The 18,731-nt window shown below is 42.2% G+C and overlaps 1 protein-coding gene and 1 non-coding gene across 3 annotated transcripts in view; both read right to left on the bottom strand.

Moving 5' to 3' along the window:
* Positions 1 to 1,087: 1,087 nt before the first annotated feature.
* PBX3 (PBX homeobox 3) overlaps positions 1,088 to 18,731 on the bottom strand; it is a 187,547-nt gene continuing 169,903 nt past the window's right edge. Inside the window, exons 6-9 of one of the 2 annotated variants that reach the window (XM_008155306.2) lie at positions 7,558 to 7,723; positions 6,255 to 6,367; positions 5,298 to 5,387; positions 1,088 to 2,619 (exon numbers count right to left, since the gene is read on the bottom strand). In XM_008155306.2, coding sequence (XP_008153528.1) covers positions 2,527 to 2,619; positions 5,298 to 5,387; positions 6,255 to 6,367; positions 7,558 to 7,723 — 462 coding nt within the window. In that variant the 3' untranslated portion in view covers positions 1,088 to 2,526. The remainder of the gene's footprint in view (positions 2,620 to 5,297; positions 5,388 to 6,254; positions 6,368 to 7,557; positions 7,724 to 18,731) is intronic. The other variant, XM_028130866.2, reaches the window with a different exon arrangement.
* LOC114227706 (small nucleolar RNA SNORA54) lies at positions 12,348 to 12,472 on the bottom strand. Its single transcript, XR_003613784.1, has one exon. It is a non-coding gene; the product is annotated as a small nucleolar RNA SNORA54 (small nucleolar RNA).

The following is an 18,731-nucleotide window of genomic DNA, read 5'->3' as shown; positions in this document are numbered from 1 at the left end:
ATTATAAAGATTTGGGTATCAGCGACAGATGTGTATGTGCATATGTGGAATTTCTAACCATTTGAATAAAACAAAAACAATGTTTAATCTAAAGGATTTCTAGTTGGTCTCACACTTTACAAGTTTATAGTTTTTTTAAACGCTATGATAAGGCCCTAGCCGGATAGTTCAATTGGTTTAGAGCAGTGGTTGGCAAACTCATTAGTCAACAGAGCCAAATATCAACAGTACAACGACTGAAATTTCTTTTGAGAGCCACATTTTTTAAACTTAAACTTCTTCTAACGCCACTTCTTCAAAATAGACTCGCCCAGGCCATGGTATTTTGTGGAAAAGCCACACTCAAGGGGCCAAAGAGCCGCATGTGGCTCGCAAGCCGCAGTTTGCTGACCACGGGGTTAGAGCATCATCCGGATACATCAAGGTTGCAGGTTCGACCAACCAATGAATGCATAAGTAAATGGACAACAAATAAATGTTTCTCTCTCTCTCCAATTAAAAATGTGTTAAGATAAGTTGCAGGTTTTGTATATATATATATATATATATATAATTTTTTAATGGCATCTGAGGCTTACTCTTTCCAGACAAACTTTTGCTTGTTAACTAGTATCTCACAGAAGTTATGAAAGTGAACAAATGAGCATGACAAGACTGGTTATTTTTAAAAGATTTTCCCCTCTAGCAAGTGCCAACTGCATCATTAGGTCAGGATGGAGTGTGAGCTCCAAGGGTAGACACCCAGGTTCAAACACGGCCCTTGTTGTCCGAGGTGTGTGGCCTATGGCATTTGCTTAGTTAGCCTCATGAGCTTTAGTTTCCTAATCTATGAAAATGGCAGTATTCCTTGAGGCGTGCTCAGAGCACAAGGATCAGGAGGACAGGGAACAGCAGCTGGCAACTAGCCAGGAGCCTGCACACAGAGCTGTCAGCTGGGAGGGGCTGTTCCATCCTCCCAGCACCACCGTCACCTCCAAGTCCCCTCTCACAGGCCACACACCTCCTGCACCCAGGCCTGCCTTGAGCAGACTCTCCCCTGGACCTGTCTTGGCTGGTTCATGCGGTGGTGTAAGAAATGGCATCAACATTTAATCATGAAAGCAAAAAGTTTATTCATGTTTGAAACTACATATAACTACCACGAGGAAGACTTTTTCAATCCAGGGTGTAATCCAGTTAGAAAGGAACACGAAACGCTTTTAATACATTAGAATCACCGCCACAAATTATTTTCATGACTCAATCAGTTTCAGAATCGCATACAATACAAAAAGAGAGAAAGGAGGGGGGCCCATCACACAGGGTGAAATATACAGTACTGAATACTGAAATCCAAATGCATCACAATTAGTCGCCGCTTTTTTTCTTTTTTTTGCATGAATTAGTAACAAGATGAAGAACATTCAAAATGTTTCTCAGTATTTACAACAGTTTTACTGATTCTGTGTTAAAGACCCAATGTTTCCACTCTCGGTTTTTTAAAAGTTGCAAATGCAACCCTGATTTTTCTTTTAAAAGATTACAATGTACATTACATTTTATGAAGGGAAACAAAGAGTTAATTACAAGATGCAAAAAGATAAGAAAGAGACAAACTACAGCGTGAGTATTGTTCAGAGGTAGTAAGTGAGCACTCTAAGCTACAGAACATGTTGAAATTCTATTGGTTTGTATGAGTTCGCATGAGGTAATAAAGCTGTGTTTTGATTGGTGAGATGTATAAATACTCTTTTGCTACACTATATACAACACTCCAGAGAGCAGGGCCTTGGTCAATGCCCAGAGGACGTAGCAAACCTTGACAAGTCTGTGCAGCACCCAGCGCACATCGTAAAACCCAGATGGATCTCATGTTCACCTCCATCAGCAGCAAGTACCTTCATCTCCCAGAACAGTCTGGATCCATAATTTAATTACCAAGCAGACTCTGGGCACTGGTGCTTTCAGAGAGAGAAAAGATGCCACCAGTCTCTGATCTAATTAAAACATAAAGAGATCGCAACACAACGTGACGAGGAAGAGTCTTAAGCACAACCATCATTAACAGAGATAGCCCAACAGCTCCTTTATTCCAGCTCCATTAGCGATATGAAAGAGGGACAAGCAAAGTCTGCAATGGAAACACGCGAGTTCAGTTTAGGTGAGGTGAGTCTTTGCATCTGCTTTAACCACTGAGGTTTAGCATACATTGTACTTTTTTACCCTTAAGGCCAAGTAATTGGCAACTGTGAAACCATTAATGTAAAATATTGATAATAAATTATGATAAAATAGCTACAGGACTGTCAACAATGTTAAATCTTGGCCTAATTGGATAAAGTGCTTTTTTTTTTTAAACATTGTGTGTTTTTAAGTATAAATACAAATGATTATGACTCTTTAAAAAACAGATGACCAAGTTCTCTAATAAGACAAGGTTTTACAGTAAAGCTGCAGATGGTGGGCCCAAAACCGCTTTCCTTCTCCTCCTATTGCTCTGAATGCACTAGCGAGGCATGTCAGCGCAGGGAAAAGTGTTGCCAGAGATTAGTTAGAGGTATCAGAGTGCACACTTCCTGGGCCTTCTGTAGGAGAAGTCACAGAAGATGGAGTTGTTGCGTCCTGCCAGCCTCCATTAGCCTGAAAGGAGAAACACAGTTCAACGGGTGCACGTCTCCATATTAATTCTACTCCCCGATTTAAAATACCAGATGACAACATGAGAGCAAAGATGCATTAGCGAAATGTATTTTCTAAACCCACTTTGGCAGCACTTTGAAGCATGTGTTAAAGTGGGATTAAATGCATGTAAAACAAATCCATCCCACCAAGTAAAGACTTGGCAATAAATCAGCACACGGAAGGAGGGCTCTGCCAGTCTGAAGCTGGCACCAACCTCAGCCTGTGATTTGTTGGTAAAGAGGAGGTGACTCGAAAAGAAATCTTTTAAGAAGGGAGCAGTAGAGAAGTCAGGGCAACGCCTCAGCAAGACCTTGGGTCCACGGAGTACAAACTTCAGCCTGGCTTAATCCTCGTCTCCATCGAGAAGAGCTGCCCGCCTTTTCCACCCAGGCTGACAGCCAGCTACTATAATCCTGGGAAACGAAGGCCAGGCTTTCCCTCCAAATAGGATCCTCCAGAAGGAAAACGCATCAACTGTGGAGGAGCACACACTATTCAAATCTGCATTCCCATTATCTCTACCGGGAGCTCCTATCTGGGGTGTTGCTACCGCTTTTCACAGGCCGCTGGCCCTTCCTGCCTCAGGTCTGCATCAGCAATAACAGTACTCAGAAACAAATTTGCCTCATGTCTTGGCCTATCGAGGCAATTGCTGAAATCAACGTCTGATCAGATTTCTGCTGTGGCAGACAGCTTGTCGCTACATATTTTTATGTCAGTCAGGAGGGAGGTGCTGGGCTTGTGAGTTGGGGAACACTGAGTGGAAGTGACGGGGCGGGCCTTTCTGGAGAGAAGGCGAAGGCGAGCTGGCTGACACCCAGTCAGTGCCCGCAGCACAGAGCAGCCTCATGCGAGGCTGCCCCAGGTCCGGACCTCCCACACCAATGTCAGTGTGGTCACGAGGTCCCCTGGTCCCCCTGCCTCCCTCACATCCGTCTGCAACTTCTGAGAGGCCACCCAAAATGTCTTCCTTTAGGCCTGTGTCAGCAGGCTTCTGAGAACTCTCTCGGCTCCCTGTGCAGCCTGGAGCTGCTAGATGAGCTGTGTGCTGGGAATTTTCCCCTCTCCCGTGATCGCTCTTCTTGGAGAACTCCCTTCTTCTCATTGACTGCATCGTTCTGCATATAAAGCACTTTCCTTCCTAGGATCACCCACAGAGATGACCAGGGCCAAAGGGAAAAGGATTTTCAGGTTTGAGGCATATCAAATTCACGTTAGGAAAAAACCAAAGTGTTAGCAGTGTATTTGCCAAGCCTCAGTAGTGCAGGGCGGATGCTGACATGCTTATGTGTATTTGTGTGGACGCTAAGAAATCCTCTTCTCTATCTAAAAGGTAAGCTGTTTTCACCCTCAGGTATGAAAATCTACTTAGAAAAAGAAAAACTCTTATGCAGATACAAGTCTAAAGATATTCTATCTGAAGTAAACATCATTCCTCTTTTATCCAAATTTATAAACAACAAATGTACAATATTTTTACCCAGCGTGGCAGCTGGAGGAGAGGTTGTCAGCAAGCATTCTTTTTTTCAAAATAAATTAATCCTTACTCTGGTGGTTTGAGATTATGCACTGTATTATACAACAGCGCCTTATCAAGCCTCATCAGTGAAGATGGAATTCATGTCTGTAAAACGCTGCAGGCAATCACAGTTTCATATTTTATCATGTTGATAAGGATATCGCACATTCTCTGAAGCATTTCAAAACACTTAAATGAAAAAGGAGAAATGCAACTAAAAGGCTTTTTATATGGTTTGTTGTGGGTTATTATGAGTTATTTATAAACCCAAAAAGAAAGATTTGACATTTCAAATGTAAAAGATTTGAGTATTTAATGGTCCTTTTTCCCCGTTACAATTGAACATCCTCAATCACTTTTTAAATCATTAATATTTACTCTCATAGCAAGACAAGGCCCTAAAAAAAAAAGGGAGAATTGTGTCCATTTTCTTCTTGACTCTACCACCACGTGTTGGGCGGTTCATTTCCTCCCTAAGTCTGGAATCCCAGCTCCACCCTGATGACCTAAGCCCTCCCACCTCCTCAACCTCCCATCCCCTCACAGGCACCCTTTCAAGAGCTTTTTGCCATTTTACATCCATGTCAGGGTGGGGGGAAAATGTTAAGTTGAATTGGCTACGAAAGTTAAAATTAGTTCCTCCATAATTAAAAAATGAGAGGCATGTGTCTCCCATGCTGACAGCACAGCAAACTGCTCTGAAGAGCAGGATTCTTTGTGCAGCCTGCTTTGTTGATCGCTGGGGCCCTCCAAGGCTGTCCCCTTCGCCTGAGCTGTGCGGGGGAATTTTTCCTGCTGCTCAATTCTAAGATAAATGACCTGTTCTTCACCTTTTTCCTGGACCCACACGGCAGAGGCAGTAGGAGATGGCATCTTGATGGACAGATGTTTTAGCCCCTACTGATGATGCACTCTGGGCATCTGTGAGGACTTCTAAGGGCACGTAAGCAACAAGTAAGTGTTCAAATTCATACAATAAAAGGGCAGTGATGACGCTGCCTTCCCTACCTGCCCACAGATGAGAAGCCAAGTCAAATGGCCATTAATTTATTTATCAGTCGCCGTTTACCTGACGCTGTTCCTACAGCTCTTCACATCTGGTCCCCAGAGTACTCACATTTAAATTATGTGGACTGTACAGTGAATTTCCTCCAAGGCCATCACTGTAGCCTCCCGTCTGATTGATAACATGACGGAGGGTATCCACCTAGAAGTGAGACGAAACAAAATTCATCATCACAAATCTATTAAAACATCATCACTTACAAAAGGAAACAATTTGAATTATGTGTGCCACGAGGGTTTAGCATCTTCAATGAAAGACAAATTATCAATCAAACGTGACTGGCAGAATTTCAACAACTCTTTGCATGCTTAAACTCACACGTCTTTGTTTTTTATGCCAGCCAAAAACAGTCAAGTCTTCATGGCAATGCAAACTTTCCATCTACACCGACCAAATGTGTGTGGTGGCTGTGGGTGAAATCTACTTATAAATAAATGTGTATACTGGATCTCTCTCTCTCTCACACACACACATACGCACGCATACACATGCACACGCATGCACACACACACACTCTCTCTCTCTCTCTCTCTCTCTCTCTCACACACACACACACACACACACACACCTATGTGCATAAAAACTGTTCTCAATAGGATGAGAAAAATGTTGAACCTGGAATATATTTTAAGAACTTAGGTTTTTATATTCTGACTTAAAAAAATAAACACAGACACAAAACAGTAATCTGTTTGTAAATCATACACTCACTGGTACACACTATTTTTCTGGTCTATTTTGGTACAATAGTAAGATGCCCCCAACCCCTCTCCATGAGCTCAAGCCAGAGCCGAATGCATTCACAAAGTTGATCAAGTTTGAATCATCAAAAGTCGCTGTTCGCTTGACTTCTCGTTAAATTAAATGTGGGGCTGGCGGGTCACATCTGGAAGCACCCAGCGCAGGTCCTGCACAGATGTGCAGGCCACTTCCACGGGGTGAGAGCAAGGAGTTTTGAGCCCAAACCCTACCCTGCCAGAAAGGCCCCAGGCGGGGCATTTCTCCTACCTGTGATTGCACATTGGCTCCGACTTGGGACCCTTGGTAAGAATCCCCATTCAGACTCTGCATGTTCATGAACATGTCCCCAGAATTTGGGAGGTTAAAAGAACCAGAAGAACCTGGAAAGGAAAGAGTTAAGTGGCTGAATAACAGAGAGCTACACACAACCCTCACAGACCTAGAGGCGGGAAAGGAGGACAGGCACAGGAGGGAAAGGTCTGCACAACATGAAGCATTTCCGGGCTAAGAGGATGGAGAGTAACGGCAAAGAGCTAGGTCCCGAGTCATATTACAGCTAGGAGAGTGCTATCAATGGGGAAGCCCAATAAGAAACAAAGGGAAAATAAAAATAAACAGAAAAACACCTAGTAGCTGGCCTGGCACCTTCCCGTTTTATCTCCAGGATCTGGTCATTAAACATGCTCTTCACCATCATTAACTCCATGGTGGCCAACTACCCAGCGAAGAAATATTTTTCTGAAGCTGTTTCTAAGCCATAATTCTACCTAACTTCCATCTGTTTTCATGTTCCATTAAAAAGAACCGGGGGAGAGGGGAGAGGGGAGAGGAAGACCACAAAACAAACAGAAAACTCCCCCATTTCTGAATTTTTAAAGATATATATTAATAATATGAATTGCTTCTCAAGTCTATCTGTTTGGACCAGCTGCACATCTTTCATTGTTAGTCAAGTTCCTGTAATTTTAAGATGTTTCTAATTCCATCACAAATGTCACATAAAATTAGGTATGAGGAGCCCAGATATTGCACCCATGCATTAAGTCCCATATCCCTCACAGCCAACCACCCACCAATCCTAACAAGCCAGCACAGGTGCTGAAGAAATGCTAAGAAGGGCAGCAGACGAGTCTGTGGCCGCATTAGGGAGAAAGCAGGACTGTCCTTCACTCCAACATTCTAGCCTCACTGCACAGCAACAGATAAATGTCCCACTTCGGCTATTTCATTCTTTGACAGGCACTATTGACCTTAAAATGACATAAGAACAGTATAGTTAAAATAATCATTAGTGATGGCACTTTGCCTAATTTGCTGAATTAAAAACCACTACAAAGTGTGAAAGTTCCAGAACCTACCAGTAGCAAGTGGAACTCACTATAATAGGTTTTTACAGGCTCTGGCCATTCAATTATTCACCCATCCCAGGAACAAGCCTGCATTTTTACACAATTCTTCCTTTATAAAGCCACCACGTCCTCAGTAGGGCTCTTGCTTCCTGACCTGTGGGACAGGGCTTTGTGGCATAAGGCTGCCTGGGCTGAGCAGGGGGTGAGCGCCCAGTACGCACCAGAATTTGGCGTGGTGGGCGAATTGGTCTGGTTGTTCTGCACAGCTGCGGCCACTGCGTGTGCGGCTGTCACGGCTGTCTTTGCAGCGTAGAGGTTGGCTTCTTCCTGAAACTTGCCAATATTCTTCTTGTACCTGATTCGTTTGTTGCCAAACCAGTTGGATACCTACAAATCACAGGGATGTGAGTGAGGAGAAGAAAGGTCAGAGGGGGGGAAAAGTCAAACTTCCAGTAACTGTTGGACACCAAGCAGATCCTTTGGGAGACACTCAATTCTGAGCCTGAAATCACACCCTGTGGATAATGCATAATGGTTTGGGGGGTTCACTTTCTCTTTTGCAAATCTCTCAACACTCTTGGAATGATACTGCTTTTTGGAGTTAGCCACAGTAACACTAAAATGGCTGCAAGCACTGTTTGTTCATGAAAGAATACTCAATTGGTATATACCTATTAGTATATAAGTGATCAGTCCCCCCTAAAAGTAGCTGAAAGCTAAAGGAAACATTTGTTAAGTTGGGTAAAAAATAAGAAATACTTGAGAAAGAATGACTATTCTTTCTGGGTCTGGGACAATTTTGGCAGCTGTACAGTAGAATCATGTTTGGTCTGCTAAAAAGAGTAACATCAATTAGTAATGGATGAAAAATCCCTTTGTCTCCTGCCTTAGAAGATACGTCTGTCTGCCAACAGAACTGCTCAAGCTCTGCCAGTTAACATGGGAGAGGGTCACAACTTGAAAACTCAAATAACTGCAGTCAAGTAATATGCAAATACACAGGAGTGGCTCTGATTCCAGCCAGTGGACTATCCTTATTTCTTTTGCAAACTACTTATAATACTTCATACCAGGGCACATGGGAGAGATTTCTAAAGAGGATCTTGTCAACAGGCAGATTTCAGCACATCTCACTGACAGCAAAACTTCAGCCCAAGTTATGGCTCAGTTACATTACGTGTTCAGGCTCTTATAGCTGAGCTATATAAAGAAGCTAAAACCCACACAGCAATTTATAAGAAGGTACCAACTGCTACATAAAAGGCTCTGACCTCTCTTGTTAAAGTAACAGTTGAAAAAAAATACTTTTCAATAATCTCTTAATATGTCAAAGGGGCATGTTGCTATGGTATCGGGCTGGTGAGTCACTGTTTTATCCTGAACAGCTATTCAGGGCCCTGAGGAAAAAGAAGGAGTGGTATGAGCCCTCCAATCCAATTTATGCCAAGGCTTGTTCACCATCTTTGCCAAGTCTTTAATTGCTTGGGAAAAGAACTCTCATTCTTCAACCCATGGCACTCATCCTTCTAAAAGAAGCCAGAGAACCCTGGCCAGGGAGCCACACAAGGAAGACAATGTTGGCCTTGCCGCTGCCCGCATGCTGTTCCCTCCTGGGGCACCACTGTGTGCACACACACATGTAGGCACACTCACTGAAGAGCCATGCAGCTCCCATGAGCACAGGTTCATCAGTCAGGAACACGCCAAAACTTGTCAGGAAGAAAAAACGCTAAAGATCAGGACTCCATAGCTATTTCTGTCCCACCACCATTTCTTTCCCCTACAGGACTGTATGTATCCCTTTCTTCCTTCATATCAAATAGCAGTGCTTATCATAACTATCATCTAATGACTATCTCCTATGTGCCTGCCCAGCATTACGCAGAGTCCTTTGCACACATTTTCTCATTTAATCTTTATATATATATTGATTTCAGAGAGGGGGGGGAAAGGAGAGATAGAAACATCAATGATGAGTGTCATTGATCGGCTGCCTCCTACACACCCTACACTGGGGATTGAGCCCAAAACCTGGGCATGTACCCTGACTGGGAATCCAATCGTGACCTCTTGGTTCATATAGGTCAGTGCTCAACCACTGAGCCACGCAGGCTGGGCTCATTTAATCTTAACAATCTCAAGGCCTAGGTAGTTGATCGAGGTGGTTACAATAGGCATAACACCTGTCCCAAATCCAATGGCCTTTTCTCTCTCCTCAACTTGTTTACCTCTCAGCAGTGTCAGATACTTGTAATTACCACTTCTCACTTTTTTTGGGTGTGGTTTCTATGAGATTATGCTCCTGCTTCTCCTTCCCTGACACCAGTGTGTGTGTGTGTGTGTGTGTGTTTTCTCCAACACTTAGATCTTGGCCCTCTTCTCTCTTTCTCCTTGAGCAAGCTTATCCTTAGCAACTATTTCAATTTCAATTATCATCTCGTTATGGATGACTCCCAGATTTCCATCTCTATCCCTAACTTCTATGAAGAATATCAGTTCTAAATTTCTAAGACATTTCCATACAAATGTTCAACATATGCTACTACTCTAGCTTGTTTGAATAAGACTGTCAAGCCTTTGAAAGAGTTAAATATTGACTATATCTACAGTGCAAAGGGAGATACTCCTGGTTGGGAGGGAATTTGGCATTTATTAAGCATAATTAATGAAAATTCCCCAACTCTGAATTTAGCAACAAAGGCCCATCTTAGAATTCTCCTCTTCTAAACAATTCTCTGTTGGATTCTGTGCTTTGTAGTTAATATTACCTTGACAATCAGAGAAGCTATAATACATTAATGAAACCTGGCCTGGAAAATCAGATTACAGCTTTATTAACAGTTTCATAATTGAGGAATCTCTGTACCATCGAAGGTCTCATCTCTAGATATGTAAGAATCCTGTGTTTATGCTTACCCCTGGACCAATCAAACAACAGTCATCACTAATAAAGGTTTATTTAATTCTCACAGTAAAATTTTAATATCACCAGCAGCCTGGGGAAGCTTTAGCAAGTGGGTTTGCTTGACATCAGATCGTTTCTATTCTGCTAGTCCCAATACTTCTTAATCTTTAATATCAAGGCAATTAAAATTAATGGCCACTCATCCGAAGCTACTGTGGGCAGTGTTTCCTTGACATCAATTGTTTGATGGGATTACCTAGAGGTTAAACTAACAAGCAAGGTTTAATTGGAAGCAATGAAAGAAGCAGTGATCATACCTTATGTTTAACCTGCATAACCACATCTAAATGAATATCTAAAAATGTTAAACTATTTCTCAAATTAAAATATGCACGTCACATTCTGATATCACAGATTTGGGCATTGCAGCAATACAGCTATTAAGACCATATTGCTGCAAATGAGATCAACATAATTAATGTATAAATGGACACCTAAGTTCAGGAATTCTCTTTCACCTTTTTAAAAACAGATGGATACAATTAGTTGCCAAAGAACCCCTATCATCACCCAGTAGGAAGCCCCCAAAGCTTCACATCACATGTGGCCCCTCCTACACGCGCTCTCGGTGGAGCCAGGCAGTACACAGGGGGCACTAAGCGAGCAGAGCTTGCTTCATCTCTGAACTGGATGGTGTGTACACAGGTCCCTGAATAGAAACGCGGGCAGGAAATTGGTGGAGGGAAAGAGAATACACTGTCCTGTGCTTCTCTTTTGAGCCACGTATCAAGGATTCATGACTCTGGACTATGCAGAAGGCAAAGGGCCAGGCAAGAATTTCAAAATCAATTAAGAACGAGAATAAAAGCATAAGTATTCTCTTCCTTCCACTGATGTTCATTGCTATCAGCTCCCAGACTGTGAGTTTTTGGCAATCAGGGGAATGAGTAGTGAACATTTTGCTGGCTGCTAATTTTCTGGAGCCTTTCTGCAAAGCCAAGAAGTGGCCAGAAAAGCTTCCGGTCTCTCCCATTTACTATAGCCATGCATTTCCCCAAACCTCAGCTAGCTGCAGATTGCCAATTGCTTTTAAAAAGCAAAATGTTTTTCCCAGTCTCATGGCTCAGTGGTTGAGTCTCAACTTATGAACCAAGAGGTCATGGTTTGATTCCTGGTCAGGGCACATGCCCAGGTTGTAGACTCGATCCCCAGTGGGGGATGTGCAGGAGGCAGCTGAATAATGATTCTCTCTCATTATCAATGTTTCTATCTATCTTGCTCCCTTGCTCTCTATAATAAATAAAAATATTTCAAAAAATGATTTTATACACGAATCTAAGACAGAAACTAGAGGAACAGATAGTAGAGGGGTGGTTACCAGAGTTGGCGGGGGGCGGGGGGGGGAGGAAGGGGAAGGAGATATTGGTCAAAGGGTATAAACATCAACATTAATAAAGGAGAAACATGTAAACTGACCATCACTTCACGACACCAACCAGCCAATCAGGAGTGAGTATGCAAATTAGCCCGACAAAGATAGGGACGGCCCCGCCTCCCAGCCGGCTCCGGGCCTCTGGGCAGCACACATAAGGTGCGGAGCGGCCGGGCGGGGCGGGAGGCCTGCTATGCGGGGGAGGGCAGAGGGATCTACAGGAGCAGTGCTCTGGCTGGAGTGAAGACTGAAGGCTCCGGCAGGAGCAAAGATTCTGGCCGGAGCAAAGATGGGAGGCGGCAGCCAGAGCGAAGGCCTGGGTCCCAGGTGCCGGAGGAAAACCGGTGCCGGGAGCCAGGGGAAGGAAGGCCTATTGCACAAATCTTCGTGCAACGGGCCTCTAGTCATTTATAAAATTAACAAGTTGGGGATCTCATGTAAAGCATGGTGACCACAGCTAATAATACTGTATCATATACTTAAATATTGCTAACAAAGTAGGTCTTAAATGTTCTCACTACTAAAAAGAAATGGTAACTATGTGACTGGATGGTGGTGGGAGCTAATACTGTGGTGGCAATTATTTTACAATTTATAATTATATCAAATCAACAGTTGTTCACCTTAAACTTATACAATGTTATGTGTCAATTATATCTTTTTTTCCCCCACATGCTTGTCTCCAAGACCTGAAACTGACAGCCACCATCAGTCAGTCAGTGTCGTGGCCGTGGGGCTGCTGTTGCACTGGAATGGAACCCGTCAGCCACAGCATGACCACAGGTCACGAACAGTGCTGAATTATATCTTTATATATATATTGATTTCAGAGAGGAAGGGAGAGGGAGAGAGAGATAGAAACATCAATGATGAGAGACAATCATTGATCAAAATGGCAGGGCAGTGATGATCACACACATCAGCCTCCTGCACGCCCCCCACTGGGGATCTGAGCCCACAACCCAGGCATGTGCCCTGACCGGAATCAAACCCAGGACCCTTCAGTCTGCAGGCTGATGCTCCATCCACTGAGCCAAACCGGCCAGGGCTCAATTATCTCTTAATAAAGCTGGGGGAAAGGGGGGAAGGACAGGGAGGGGCAAGGAGTAAAACTCTTTTGCAAATATAACCAAATTCAACTTCTGTGTTGCCTTTTTACCTTCTTCAACAAGGTACTTGGACCTTTCTTTCACTTAGAATCTTCACCTCTGAATTAGAAAAGTCAGATATGGGCAGTCTCACATATGGTAAGTGCTTGGGACTCAGGGTCTGGTTTCAAATCCACACTCTGCCACTTACTCTGAGCATTTGGGGCAGGTTACTCTAATAATTTCTGTGTCTCCTCTCATATACAATAAGAATAACAGTAATATCTTCCTCATGGAATTGTTGGGTGCATTCATGATTCTGGCACAGTGATTACCTGGTAACTATTAGCTAGTACTACCACCCAGGTTTTATCAACGAAGAAACAAGCGATCCAGACTATACACAAATTGCTCAAAATCACAGGGCAAAGTATGATGGATCCAGATTTCAACCTCAGGTTTCCCATCACCTTTCTTTCCCATTGTATAATCAGTTGGGATATGTTTACTGAATATCTGTTATATGGCCAATGCAGTAAGGAAGGCCTCACTTTAGGTTGTCGACAGGTTCTGCGATTTTAAGCAAAACAACGTTGAATAAAACCAACTTTACCATAGATTAATTGATATAAACAAGAGTTAAGTTCCTATGCTATCTCAATGTAATAACAAAATGACATTGAACAAAATAATGTTATTCGAGGACCTACTTACAGTACTAGGTGCCGTGGGGAGATGAAAAAATACACATGGACCTCTCTACCTGCCTCGAATTACAATATGGTTACTATGAAAGCAATGCTAGACACAAAAATAGTTAGGAAAATGGCAGGGCAGTGATGATCACACACCAAGCTGTACAGTACAGATTCTAAATGCAGCAGGATAATGGAGGAAAAGAAGTCCCAGCAAGTCTGGAAAATCAGAGCAGACTCCCAAAGTAAGATGGAACTTGAACTGGACCTCAGCTTCGGTTCAATTCAATTCAACAGAATTTTTATTGAGACTCCACATTTCAGAGGTACAAACCTCTAGAAGCTGTGTTGATTCAAACAAACCAAAAACATAAGCTGCTGCCTCCCTCTCCCTAGACCTCTCCAAGATCCCAGAGACTTATTCTACTTTCTAACTTAATTCTCTTCTTAACCTCTAAACCCCTCTTTGTAGTGAAAGAGGAAGGAAAAACCATTCTAAAGGGAAAGAGGAAAGGAGAATCGAGGAGCGTTAACAGAAGTGGTGACATCTGAGTGGAGGGCTAACAAGTGAGGAACATTTCTGTGAGGGAGAAGGAGGGAGCAATGAGGGGGGGGGGGGGGGGGCATGGGTATCAGGGGATGAGCAAGAAGATGAAAGGCACCCGAAGGACGGTTGGCTCTGGCTAAGGAACAGGACATGCTCTAGGCAAGGGAAAGCCTGAGGAGGGTTCTGTAGGCTATCTCATACCCTTCCCGCCCCCCATGGGCTCAGATAAGTGCCAGCTAAGCAGAGGGAAGACGGAGCTTGAGCCTGAGATTTCTAAACGTACAGTGGAGCATGGGTTCTGGTGAGGCCACCTGAGGCCAGGTGAGGCCGGTTTTCCACCCAGGTGCCTGCCCTGTATCAGTGGTCTACACATCTTTTGCTGGAAAACGCCCTAAAGAAATTTTGAAAAATCAGGTACCCACTCACATATTTTTCCTCCTTTGCACATTTTTAAAGTTGGCATCTATAATTTTTCATTATGAGTTTATGTAGCTGTAAAAAAATGTTATTTCAGTTTGTTATGAATGTTGACATTTTGAAATGAAACAGTAACACTGTTCTTTAAAATGTATCCAACCAAATCTAAGTAGCAAAGCAATTTTAAAAATACACAGACTTGCTTTTCTTTAACAGTTAAAATTTTGTGTTCTTTTTTATTCTTGGAAGAGTATTTTCATTTCGTTTCCCTCCCACATTATCTTAATGCAATATATTTTAATGCTCTATGATAGAAATATATGGAAATTGAAAATTTTAAATGTTACTTCCTATAATTATAAGGCTTTACATGTTTAACATATGCTTTTGGATTAAGTTATCATTACAGTTAGTCTAAAATTGATGAAAACAATACAAACACTTGTTTTGATAAATAGAAACTTATTTTGACCATGGAAAGTAAGTTTTTATCACACATGCATTTCCTAATCAGAGGGGTGTGGAGTTCTAAAATGCTGACTGAAGGAGGTTTGGTTATCACTGCTATCTCACATATCCCCTGCTGGGCACTGGAGAAGGTCCCACTCTTTGGGGCAATACGCCATTGTACTGGGTGGGAGTATTCCTTTCACAAAGTGGGAAAAGGCCAAGTGAGAGAGGGGAGGAGGGAAAAGGAAACCCACACATGCTTCCCACCACAGCAACTTTCCGAGGCCCCTGGATTTTAGGGACATACACACCTAAGGAAAGCTGGCCAGTGAGAACCCTAACACCAGGCGCGCCCTAGTCCCCTTTGGAAAATCCTCACTTACGTTGTGGAGCATTTATACCCTAGTTCGAGACTGCTGTCTTAAGTGAGCAGACTAGCTCTGATTACATTTTAACTTCTTTGTGTGAGAGCCCCTTGGATGGGGTGTGCCTAGTAAAAACCTTCAGCTACAAAAACAGGGCTTACGCAGGCAACCACTTCTATGTATCACAGAGACCTTTTTGGAGCTAGACAAAGAACAAATTTGCCAGCTCAGGAACTCAAAAACGTTCTGATTAGAGAAATCAACCTAACGTTGGGTAGATACAGCTTACTTATTATTTAGCATAACCTTTCTGGAGAGTAAGCTAGCAAATATGTATATACTCTCTTACAGCCTTACTGAGAACTTGTCTAGAAGAAATATTTAGAAATATATGTGCCAAAAGATTGCTACAATCCCACATTTAATAGCTGAAAAAATGAGATTAATTTATAACACTTCTGTATAAACAGAATATGATCATTGACTGAAAATCATGTTGAGGAAGAATATTTATTCATAATATAAAGAGTATGAAAAGGGCAATTTCTTTCTTTGCATAAGCATAAGAACTTTTGGGGGTAACAATAGTCACACATAGCCCTGGCTGGATAGCTCAGTTAATTAGAGCACCATTCCGATATGCTAAGGTTGGGGGTTCTAGCCCAGGTTAGGGCACATAGAAGAATCAACCAACGAATGCACAAATAAGTGGAACAACAAATTGGTTTCTTTCTCTCTCTCTCTCTCTCTCTCTCACTCTCTCTCTCTCTCTCTCTCTCAAATCAATTAAAAAAATAGTCACACACAGACATATGTAGCTGGGCACATGTACACATATACACACATGCATGTGTACACAGAAAAAATTACTAGGAAACATGTACTAATCTTTTGAGTAGATTTATAAGAAATTTCTATTTTTGTGCTTTCCTATATGTTTTCAAGTATTATCCAAAGAGATTTCAGATAAGGAATATTTTAAATCGGAAAAAATGTACTTTCCAGTGGAAAAGGGAACCAATCTGCATTTTAAAGCAATCACTGAGAACTCCTTTAACAATCTTTAAGAATGAGAGTGTCAGGCCCTGTGCAGCCCACACAGCTCCAGGAACCAGCAATTCCACTCCTGTATTCTATCTGGAGGAGGGGATTCAGGCCCAAGAACTCTTGAAATAATTAAAATCAGACATTTTGTAAATTTCAAGTGATTAAACTTTCCCAGACTGCTTTGCATTTAAGAAAAACTCCATGCTCAAATTAAAAAACTAAGCCATCTACAATGTCAGTACCGTCACCGAAAGGCAATTTTTAAATTAGCATTAGTTGCATCTTACATTTTAAATTCTATCACTACATTTATTTATCATTTAAATAACAATGTTAAATTTTTAAAAGAGAAAAATTATTATGTAAAGACTTAATCTTCGAGAGGCAGAAGTGCGGAACTTTAGCGCTCCTCAGTTTTGCTTCCCTGCATAAAACACATTGGGGAGAGGATCAGCACTTGTTTGGAAAAGAAGCAGCTGACACTGAAACATCATTATTGAGATTAGCAAACTAAAAATTTATGAAGCACAAATCTTAGAAAAATATGTGATTGTGGTTCCCATGTTTACTTGTGCTGCACACTTTATGTTCTGTGCCTAATTAAATGCAACAGATTATGAAATGCTGAAATGCCAAGTCGGGTATAATGGAACATGTAGCATATTTACATGGTAAACAATTTTACCTCTAATAAATAGTTTCTCCCTAATCAATATGTTTCATCCCCATTATGTGATTCAATTTAAAATGAGGGATGGAAGCCAAAGACTATTCCATTTTTTAAGTTAATGGTGCTAATAAACTAAATCTCATCCTACTCCCCGCCCTCCCACTCCTGGATGCACACTGAGGATGCACGCTCAGTGTAAGGACAGAACGGCTGGACATACTGTAGATAACCACTTGTGTGCATTCCCTTGAGAATCCAGACGGCAGCTGAGCAAGGGATTAGGAGCCAGACAGACCTGGGTGAAACCCAGCTCTGTGATTTCCCGTGTTACCTTGGTATGGTCATGTCATCTAATGTTCTCCTTTCCTGATGTACAAGACGGGATAGCGATGCCTACTACTCACAGGGCTGCCATGAACATTAAATGAGATAACATGTTAAAATACACAGGACTATGCCTGAGATGTACTAGGCACCTAATAAATGTTACCTCTCCCTTTTCTGAGAACAAACAAGCAACAAGAGCAACAACAGCCAGGCCAGTGTGGCTCAGTGGATTGAGCATAGTCCCCAAGAGGTCGCTGGTTCGATTTCGGGTCAGGGCATATGCCCTGGTTACAGGTTCAATCCCGGGTGTGCAGGAGGCAGCCAATTGATGTTTCTCTATCATCAATATTTCTCTCTCTCTCCCTCTTCCTTCCTCTCTCTCTCTCAAAAAAAAAAAAAAAAAAAAAATCAATAAAAACAGGTGTGGTGTTTTTTTTAAAAGAGCAACAACAAAGACCTCTTTCTTCCTGTAGCCACAAAGGTCAGGTCAGGTCTCCCTTTTTACAGGAGCTTTGAATTCTGGGGAGAGCCAGTCCATGTTCCCAGTGCTGGTGGGATAAAGGCTATGAGTACATGGAACAGCCCATCAGACCTCAGAGGGAAGGCAGGGGAGGGTTGGAGGGGAGGGCAAGAGACCAACCAAAGGACTTGTATGCATGAATATAAGCAAAACCAATGGACACAGACAGTAGGCGGGTGAGGGCAGGTGTTGGAGGGTGGGAGCAGCCAGGGAGAGGTAAACGGGAGAAAAAGGAGACATATGTAATACTTTCAACCATCAAGAATTTAAATTAAAAAAAAAAGAGAGAGAGAAGAGAAAAGGGGGTGCTCAGCATAATAAACTTCCTATCAGAGGAGAATATAGAGCTCCTGTCTGCACATACCTGCTGGGCTACTACTCTGCATAAGGAGCTGATATTACCTATGCCTCCTTGTCCCTCCTCACTCCTGCCCCAACATGACAGCCACTTGCATGACAATGCACTGGACCTAGAATTTGTAGGAAACCTGGGCTTATATCCTACTTATACCTATATTTATAACAGCAGCCATAGATGGAGACTGCATTATGAGCCAGCCATTGGGTCAGGAACTTTACATCAATTATCTTATTTAGATAAGACCCAGTTTTACTAATGTAGAAACAGAGTCAGAAACTTTATGTAACTTGCCTGAGGTCACACAGCCTTTCCTGTGCTTTTCCCACTATCCCTTATCTAGTAGAAACTGTTTCTAATTAATACTCTTAATTTTAAAAAATTCAAAAAATATTTTATTTCTTTTCCATTGTATTAAATGGCTAAGGCTATAAAAGTACATTCTACCTTTTCAGTGCAAAATATTTTGGCTCTTTTATTGTTAAAATGTGGGCTAGCCCAAGAATCCAAATCATGTTTTCTTTTTAGAAAATAAGTTCCAAATTCCTAACAATTGTCTTAAAAACCAACTTGA

Source organism: Eptesicus fuscus, chromosome 15, assembly GCF_027574615.1.
Source record: "Eptesicus fuscus isolate TK198812 chromosome 15, DD_ASM_mEF_20220401, whole genome shotgun sequence".
NCBI classification, from domain to species: Eukaryota; Metazoa; Chordata; class Mammalia; order Chiroptera; family Vespertilionidae; genus Eptesicus; species Eptesicus fuscus.
The sequence above is the reverse complement of the archived record's forward strand: the minus strand, read 5'-3'. Positions and strand labels throughout refer to the sequence as shown.